Raw genomic sequence first — 9,560 nt, forward strand, 5'->3', positions numbered from 1 at the left:
CACCCCCGATCGCCCGGGAGTCGTCATCAGTTACAGGGAGAGAGAGGCTGGTTGGGGGCGGGGAGGAGTTAAAATTCTACCCCCTCCTACGCCACATTCTGGTTTGAATAGCACTAGTTCTGTGTAGCCTCTGGAGACAACCATTCACGAATTCAGGAGCATCTGGATGAGACAAGAGAGAGAGAGAGAGAGAAAGGGGATTGTGTGCATTTGTGTGAAGGAGGATAAAGGAGAAAAGAGAGAGAGAGATGGAAGGAGGGTGGGTGGGTGTTGGTGAGAGAGAGAGAGGCTGTCCCTGAATGGAAGGGCGCAGAGGCAGGGGGGGATGGGGTTGCCAGGCCTGGGCTGGAGAATGCCTGGATCTAGGGGAGGGCGGGGTTTGGGGAGGGGAGGGGCCTCAGCCCGGCACAGGGGGCTGGCAGCCCAGCGGGAGGACCGCCCGTTCTTCCCCGGCGTGACGCGGCCCTTCCCTCCCAGGTCCCGGACATGGCCGAGATCCAGTCCCGCCTGGCCTACGTGTCCTGCGTGCAGCAGCTGGAGGTGGTGAAGAGCAGCGCCTACTGTGAATACATTCGCCCTCCCATCGACCGCTTCAAAACCATGGACTTTGGCAAGTTCGACGAGATCTACGTAAGTCCCCCGGGGGCCGGGCTAGGCCGCTTCCGGTCGAAACACTTGGAGGGACAAAAGCTCTTTTAAATCTCTGTCTCAGGGGTCTGCTCATTTCCCCCCAAATTGGAAGCCATTTCCCTCATCTCTGACATGTGGCGACTCTCTCTCTGCTCACTTGGTGGTCGAGGAAATGCCCCGGGAGCAGGGTCAGCGATCCTTTCAGTTTGTTCTTCCTGATTATAATCCAAGGTTACCTTGTGAAACCGAAAACTGTTGCTGGGGCCTAGCCCTGGTGGCTCCTGAATGACTCCGCCAGGTCGGAAGCAGTGATTGCGGCTGACCCGCTGTTTCCCGAGCCCCCCCCCCCTGAAACTCCCCCCCCCCCCCCATTCTAAGATTGCAGGGGAAGGAGGTGAGTGAAGGGAGGGGGCATCCAGCGGTGTGTGGTGGAAAGCTGACCCTGGCCCCAGACTCTGCTTTATTTGTGATTTCAGCAAGACAAGACTCCAGACAGCCTCAGCTCTGTTAAATGGCACGCCATTGCCACACCCAGACACACCCCACTCCCAGTGGCAGGCTATCCACATCACTTTGCCACTAGATTGGTTCCTTCCGGAATCCTGGCGGGCTATTGTTCTGGTGCTCCAAGCTCAGCCCATCTCTGGGGTGATTCAGTCAGGGATGATTCCGTCCCAGTGCATAACACAGGCTTTTCATTTGCACAGGCATTTTGCCATTAATGATGAAAGGCAGACGGGCATATTTCTGCCCCAGCCCCCACTCCGAGGGAAATCCCCCCCCCGCCAGGTGGGTCCTGAGCCCTGTGGCATCCCCCCCCCCCAGACAGTGGGCTGCCCCGTTTCCCCCACTTAAAGGGAATAAGAAGTAGGACAAAGGGCTCGAGGAGACTGCCTGCCTGCCTCTGTGTCCCGGCCCTGGTATTCCTTGGAAGCCTCGTATCCAAGTACTTGTGCCACCAGGGTCGGGGCCCTGCTTGGCTCCCGAGATCTGACGAGGCCGGGCTTGCCTGTGCTATCCAGGTCTGGACTCCCCAAGTGACCCCCTCTTGGGAATTTCCTGTAGACCCGGAACACATGTTCATTTCTAAAAATACTATTTCTGGGCTGTGCTGTTGGCTGTATGAATCACCAAGCCATATCTGGGTTGCCTCGTCTTTGCTCTCTTCCACAGGATGTGGGTTACCAACATGGAAAAGTGGTATTTGACGGCTGGTGTCGTGGGGATATCATTGAGAAAATGGTAAAAGACCGGCATTCCGCAGACTTCTATGAGAGCAAACGCATGGATGTAAGTGATGGGTGGGGAATGGCCCCTCCAGCCAACTGGAGGAGATGGATATCCCCCTTCCGACCCCTTTTCTATCCCCTTTTTGGCCCTGGGCTCCTCTGAGACGACAAGGGAAGGAGGGTAGTTCCAGGTTGGGGGGGGGGGCAGCCGTGTGGGTCTGAAGCAGCAGAACACATTCAGAGTCCAGCGTGGGCACCTTTAAGACCAACAAAGGTTTATTCGAGGGAGGAGCTTTTGTGTTGTTGTTGTTGTTGTTCAGTCGCACAGTCAAGTCCGACTCTTCGCGACCCCATGGACCAGCTCCCGCCAGGCCTTCCGGTCTTCCGCCGTCCTCTGAAGTTGGCTCAACTTCATGTTCGTTGAATCTGGGACACTGTCTAACCATCTCATCCATTGCCATCCCCGGCTTCTTTGACCTTCAATCTTTCCCAGAATCAGGGTCTTCTCCTCCAGTGAGTGCTCCCTTCTCATTTGGTGGCCAAAGTATTTGCGCTTCAGTTTCATTATCTGGCCTTCCAGGGAACAGTCAAGGTTGATTTCTTTTAGGATTGACTGATTTGTTCTTCTTGCAGTCCAAGGGACTCTCAAGAGTCTTCTCCAGCACCCTAGTTCAAAAGAATCTATTCTTCGGCACTCGGCCTTCCTTATAGTCCAACTCTCGCAGCCATACATGACTACTGGGAATACCATTGCTTTGACCATGCGGACTTTTGTTGGCAGGGTGATGTCTCTACTTTTTATCATGCTGTTTAGGTTCGCCATCGCTTTCCTCCCAAGGAGCAGGCGTCTTTTAATTTCATGACTACTGTCACAGTCTGCAGTGATCTGGGATCCCAGGAACGTGAAGTCTGTCACTACTTCCACAGCTTCCCCTTCTATTTGCCAAGGAGTGATGGGGCCGGATGCCATGATCTTAGTTTTTTTGATGTTGAGCTTCAAGCCCACTTTTGCGCTCTCCTCTTTTACCCTGAGCAAGAGGCTCTTGAGGTCCTCTTCACTTTCTGCCATCAGAGTGGTATCGTCTGCATATCTGAGGTTGTTGATCTTTTCCCCAGCAATCTTAATGCCCGCTTGTGATTCATCTAGGCCAGCATTTCGCATGATGTACTCTGCATATATATTAAATAAGCAAGGCGACAATATACATCCTTGTCGTACTCCTTTTCCTATGCTGAACCAATCAGTTGTTCCATATCCGGTTCTAACTGTCGCTTCTTGGCCCTTATACAGGTTTCTCAAGAGACATGTGAGGTGGTCTGGTACTCCCATCTCTTTAAGGCCCTGCCATAGTTTGTTGTGATCCACACAGTCAAAGGCTTTAGCATAGTCAATGAAGCAGAAGTAGATATTTTTCTGGTACTCTCTTGCTTTCTCCATAATCCAGCGAATGTTGGCAATTTGATCTCTAGTTCCTCTACCTCTTCGAAACCCAGCTTGTACTTCTGGTAGTTCTCTATCCACGTACTGTTGAAGCCTAGCTTGTAGGATCTTGAGCATGACCTTGCTAGCGTGTGATATGAGTGCAATTGTGCGATAGTTTGAACATTCCTTGGCATTGCCCTTCTTTGGGATTGGAATGTATACTGACCTTTTCCAATCCTGTGGCCACTGTTGCGTTTTCCAAATTTGCTGGCAAATGGAGTGCAGAACTTTAACAGCATCATCTTCTAAGACTTTGAATAGCTCAGCTGGAATACCATCACCTCCACTAGCTTTGTTGTTAGTAATGCTTTCTAAGGCCCATTTAACTTCACATTCCAGGATGTCTGGCTCGAGGTCAGTGATTATACCGTCGTGGTTGTCAAGGACATCGAGGTCTTTCTTGTATAGTTCTTCTGTGTATTCTTGCCATCTTTTCCTAATCTCTTCTGCTTCTGTTAGGTCCCTACCGTTTTTGTCCTTTATCATGGCCAGCTTTGCATGGAACGCTCCCTTGATTTCTCCAATTTTCTTGAAGAGATCTCTAGTCCTTCCCATTCTATTGTTTTCTTCTATTACTTTGCACTGTTCATTCAGGAAGGCCTCCTTATCTCTCCTTGCTGTTCTCTGGAAATCTGCGTTCAGTTGGGTAAATCTTTCCTTTTCGCCTTTGCCTTTCGCTTTCCTTCTTTCCTCTGCTATTTGTAAAGCCTCATCAGACAGCCACTTTTCTTGCATTTCTTTTTCTTTGGGATGGTGGTGATTGCTGCCTCCTGTACAATGTCACGAACCTCCGTCCATAGTTCTTCAGGCACTCTATCTATCAAATCCAGACCCTTGAATCTATTCTTCACCTCTACTGTATATTCATCAGGGATGTGATCTAGGTCAAACCTGAATGGCCTCATGGTTTTCCCGATTTTCTTCAGTTTAAGTCTGAATTTTGCAATGAGTAGCTCATGATCTGAACCACAGTCAGCTCCAGGTCTTGTTTTTACTGACTGGATAGAGCTTCTCCATCTTTGACTGCAAATTATATAGTCAATCTGATTTCGGTGTTGCCCATCTGGTGATGTCCATGTGTAGAGTCGCCTCTTAGGTTGTTGGAAAAGGGTGTTCGCTATGACCAGTGTGTTCTCTTGACAAAACTCTGTTAACCTTTGCCCTGCTTCATTTTGCTTTCCAAGGCCAAACTTGTCTGTTATTCCAGTTACCTTTTGACTTCCTACTTTAGCATTCCAGTCCCCTATGATGATGAGGACATCATTTTTTGGTGTTAGTTCTAGGAGGTGTTGTAGGTCTTCATAGAACCGGTCCACTTCAGCCTCTTCTGCATCAGTGGTTGGGGCATAGACTTGGATTACTGTGATGTTGAATGGTTTGCCTTGGAATTGGACCGATTTCACGTGTGCATTCACTCTTTTTCAAATACGTTGGAAATGTGTTCCATGTGTTAATCATTCGTCACCCAAAGAGTGATGAACACATGGAATTCACTGCCAAAGGAGGTGGTGGCAGCTACAAGCATGGACGTATTCAAGAGAGAATTGGATAAAGAAGAAGAGAAGAGATTGGATTTATACCCCATGGCCCTTCACTACCCAGAGGAGTCTCAGAGCGCCTTACAAGCTCCGTCCCCTTCTCCTCCCCACAACAGACACTCTGTGAGGTAGGTGGCGCTAAGAGAGCTCTTGACAGAAGCTGCTCTTTTTCAAGAACAGCTGTGCCAGAACTATGGCTTGCCCAAGGTCATCCAGCAGGTGCAAGTGGAGGCCACACAGTATCCATAGGAACTCTCAGTCTGGGGCAAGTGATGCACTGTATTCTTGATGCCTGGGGGGTGGGGACAACAGTGGGAGAGCTCCTAGTGTCCTGGCCCCACTGCTGGACCTCCTGATGGCCCCTGGTATTTCTGGCCACTGCGTGATACAGAGTGTTGGACTGGATGGGCCATTGGCCTGCTCCAACATTGGCTTCTCTTATGTTCTTATAAGAGGGAATTGGACAAGCATATGGAGCAGAGGTCCATCAGTGGCTATTAGCCACAAGGTATAGATAGGGACTCTGGGGCAAGGGATGCTCCGTATTCTTGGTGCTTGGGGGGGGGAACAGTGGGAGGGCTTCTAATGTCCTGGCCCCACTGCTGGACCTCCTGAGGGCACCTGGTATTTTCGGCCACTGTGTGACACAGAGTGTTGGAGTGGATGGGCCTTTGGGCTGGTCCAACACTGGCTTCTCTTATATTCTTATGTCTGGGGCAAGGGATGCTCCGTATTCTTGGTGCTTGGGGGGGGGAACAGTGGGAGGGCTTCTAATGTCCTGGCCCCACTGCTGGACCTCCTGAGGGCACCTGGTATTTTCGGCCACTGTGTGACACAGAGTGTTGGAGTGGATGGGCCTTTGGGCTGGTCCAACACTGGCTTCTCTTATATTCTTATGTCTGGGGCAAGGGATGCTCCGTATTCTTGGTGCTTGGGGGGGGGAACAGTGGGAGGGCTTCTAATGTCCTGGCCCCACTGCTGGACCTCCTGAGGGCACCTGGTACTTTTGGCCACTGTGTGACACCGAGTATTGGACTGGATGGGCCTTTGGCCTGATCCAACGTTGGCTTCTCTCTTATGTTCTTATGGAAAGGAAGCTGGAGTTCTTTTTCAAATATATTGGAAAGGAAGCTAGAGTTCAAGCTTATAGACAGAGGCTGAACAGCAAATGAACATGTAGCACAATGAAGATGCTTTAAGATATGCGAAGACAAAACTAAATCACAGGATAAAGTTACAAGGTCAACAGTCGTTTTGATTTAATTAAGGGGAGGGAAAGGACAGCGGAGCAATAAATATGTCAGAACACGGGATGGAGGTGAGGAGGCCTCTTCTCTGAGGGTGGGAAGTAAACTGAGACCCACCAGTCATCTCCTCTCAGGCGTGGAGGTCACTTAAGAGCATCTTTCTTTCTTTCTTCTTTGGGATGGGTGCAGTGGCATGTCAGCAAAACGTCCCAATATCCCTTGCATTACATTCGATATTCTAATATATTATTCTGAAAAAGAAACAGACTAAAAATACACCAGAATACAGAGGGCGTCTACTAGTCCTTCTTGCTGAGAATACATATGTGTGAGGGTTGTGAGTAAGTGAGCGTATGTGAGGGCTGAGAGAAGGGAAGGAGGGATCGTCAGTGGCGGGTCTGCTCTTTCCTTTTTGCTGGGAAGAATTCCAGGAGTGCTCAGATTACTTGCGGATATCCCTGAGCCGAGCTGAAGTGGCTCGTTTCAGGTGTAATTTTGGCTCAGAGAGATCAGTGGTCTGACCTACCTCGATAGACGACCCAAGGGCCTTACTTGGTAGAGGGCAGCTTCCGCCTCCGTTCAGCCTCCATGCGAGGGAGCAAGAGGAGCCCTCGAGCCAGCCGGACGGCTCCTGCATCCAAGCACAGCTCTCCCACCTCTCCAGCGCAGCCATCTGAAAGAAAGAAAGAAAGAAAGAAAGAAAGAAAGAAAGAAAGAAAGAAAGAAAGAAAGAAAGAAAGAGAGCTCCCCCCACCCCGGTGCCCTCCAAAGACGGGGTGGGGCGGGGGGGCTGCCAGTGGCCGTCGGCTGCTCCACCAGCCCCGCAAGCATAGCCAGCGGGACTCCATGCGCTGCTGCTGCTGCTGCTGCTGGAGAGACTTGGTGGCCAGGGAGGGCATATCCGTGCACGCCTCACTGGAGCTCCCGCTCCATCTCCCAGAAGTGTGTCACTCTCTGTCACCTTCCCCTCTCCTGGTCCTTCCAGCAGCTTGCCCACTCAGCCTGGCGCTGCTGCTGCCACTCTTGTCCAGCTCCCTTTTGGCACTCTCTCTCTCTCTCTCTCCCCCTCCCCGTACAACATGCGCCATGCAAGGTGGCGGTGGTGGTGGCGGCGGTGGCCCCCCAGGTCCTGCCTCTGCTCCCCAGGCGTTCATTCGCCTTTCCCCTGACTCTTCCCTGCCCCTCCATGCTGCATTACCCCCCACCCTCACCTTCAGCCTCACTTGGCTCTCTCAGGGGGCCCCCAAAGAAAGACCACTCACTCCTGGGTGGTTCCCACATTCCTGCGGAGGCTCCCTCTTCCTCGTGTGTGCCTCCCTGCCTCCTTTTCCATAACCGCCACTGCTCCCCCCTGCGGAGCTGCCCCTGGGCTGCCTTGACGTGCGTGCTGGACGGGGTGCGTGTGTGTGTGTGTGTGTGTGTGTGTGTGTGTGGAATACACTCAGCCTGACCCCTGATGAGATTGTGCCTGGTGCCTTTCTGCCCTGCCCTCCTGGCAAGGGACTCGGGGCGATGTGCCCGGCTCTCCCTTCTCCGGGTCATCTTCCCATCAGCATCCTTTCACTCCCACCAGGATTGGGGGGGGTTGTGACTGGCTGTGGCCCCCAGCAAGCGTCATGTATGTTCCGGAACGGAGCCTGAATGTGGGTCTTCCCAGGTCCCAGTCTGACACTCTGTGGTCACTCCACCACACCAACCTGCACGGCCACCAATTCAGTGGCTTCCTCCGAAGCACCCTCCCCCCTTCTCTCTCGTGTCCGTGTTTTCTGTCTTGTAACGCCTTCTGGTCTGTAATTCCGAAAGCCATTTGACCCACCCTCCCACTGCACTGCTGGTACACTCCCTCCCCTCCCCTCCCCCAATGCCCGCCCTCCCCTGGCGGTCTCCACTCCTGCTCCCGTGCGGGCGGAATGCCTGTGGGCCAGACTAGAGGGGGCGGGGTCGGTAGGTCAGACCCAGGGACGCTGCTGCTGGTTTAAATAATAGTAATAGTGCTAGGTGGTGGGTGGAGGCCCTGTTGTTGCCCCCGAGGGAGAGGGGCAGTTGTGAAGAGTCACAGCGATGGGCACTGAGCAGCTCAGCCTGTCACGCCGCAGGTCTGATCAGGGTCGGGCCCTTGCAGCATTTTAAAATTGCTTTAAAATGGCACCCGTGGATGTCAACACATGTAGCTTGGCCAGTTTGGTGTAGTGGTTAAGAGCGCGGACTCTAATCTGGGAGAACTGAGTTTGATTCCCCACTCCTCCTTGTCAGCTACGCTGCCGTATTGTTTATGGACTGAGGGAGCACCCGCCTGACCTGTGTACAAGGGGGTGCCACATTCCTTTCCCTGTCTCGCTTCTCCTGTTATCTGTAACCTTGTACCACCGTCTAGTTGTAGGGTCTTCATATTAATCAGCCGTGGGACTGGTTTCGTTTCCCAGCTCAGCTGTTTTGTGCCTTCGGTTATTCCTTCCCACCCATGGGAATCAGGCCGATTGGCCCATGGGTGGGTTGGGGGGTCGTTTGTATATCTCTGTAAGCTTTCCCTTTTGAATCATTCCTAACAGTGCTTGTGTTCCTGACCAATAGTACTGACAATAAAGTATATGCTTCCTGGAAGACTGTTCTCCAGATGTTTGACTGTTGGACCTGACCTTCTGTTAGGAATCTCTCTCTCCTTTTTACCCGTCTCTCTCTCTTTCTCTGAGATGAGCGGGCAAGAGGAGAAAACCATACCAACACCGACTGGGAGTGAGGTTCCTACAACCCAGCCTGATTTTCTGGTGACTACCGCAGACCCAGTAACGACCGTGGGGGTCGGGACAGTCCTGAACACCATGTCCACCCACACCTTCCTGACCCCGAAAGCGTTGGGGCGGACATATGCACCGGGGTCTATGCAGTGGGGCCAGTTCAACCCAGACTCGATGGAGGGGACGTTTGTCCTCACGAAGGACCCCAGATGTGACAGCCATTTTGATGTCAAAGCCCCGTGGGAGGGGAACTGTATGGGGTGACGTCGGAAGCCGCAACCAAAGATTGGGTAAGTGGGTGGTCGAAAATCCACAGCGGTCGCATATCTAGTGAGGAGGAGACCAATCTGGCCCACTGGCTAGAGATGTTGGAACGAACCCATCAACAAATGGTGCAGGAGTTTGAGGAAGTGATCCTCTCCATCCCAGAGATGGTGGTGCGAGTGATTCAAGCCGAACGTCAGGCGTTGCAGCCTGCCCCACCACCAGCACAGGTGCTTCCCCCTGTCCTTGCTGGTGGAGCAGGACAGCCAGTCCCGGGGGGGGGAGCTCCGCAACTCCCCAGACCTGCGGGACCACAACTGCCAGTGCCAGGGCCCCCGCAACTGCCGGGTCCAGTGGGGCCGGACCCAGGGAGGTGGCTTAGGAACCAGATTACTCCCCGGTCGAAGGATCTACTCGAGGCAACCTTTGATGGT

General features: G+C 52.6%; 1 protein-coding gene across 1 annotated transcript in view; it reads left to right on the forward strand.

Moving 5' to 3' along the window:
- Window positions 1-9,126, forward strand: part of PNPLA6 (patatin like phospholipase domain containing 6) — a 78,498-nt gene extending 69,372 nt beyond the window's left edge. Inside the window, exons 29-31 of the mRNA XM_015426307.1 lie at window positions 478-630; window positions 1,804-1,920; window positions 8,818-9,126. Of these exons, the coding sequence (XP_015281793.1) occupies window positions 478-630; window positions 1,804-1,920; window positions 8,818-9,126 (579 nt within the window). The remainder of the gene's footprint in view (window positions 1-477; window positions 631-1,803; window positions 1,921-8,817) is intronic.
- The last annotated feature ends 434 nt before the right edge of the window (window positions 9,127-9,560 follow it).

This window comes from Gekko japonicus, unplaced genomic scaffold (genome assembly GCF_001447785.1).
Source record: "Gekko japonicus isolate JY-2015 unplaced genomic scaffold, Gekko_japonicus_V1.1 scaffold557, whole genome shotgun sequence".
NCBI classification, from domain to species: domain Eukaryota; kingdom Metazoa; phylum Chordata; class Lepidosauria; order Squamata; family Gekkonidae; genus Gekko; species Gekko japonicus.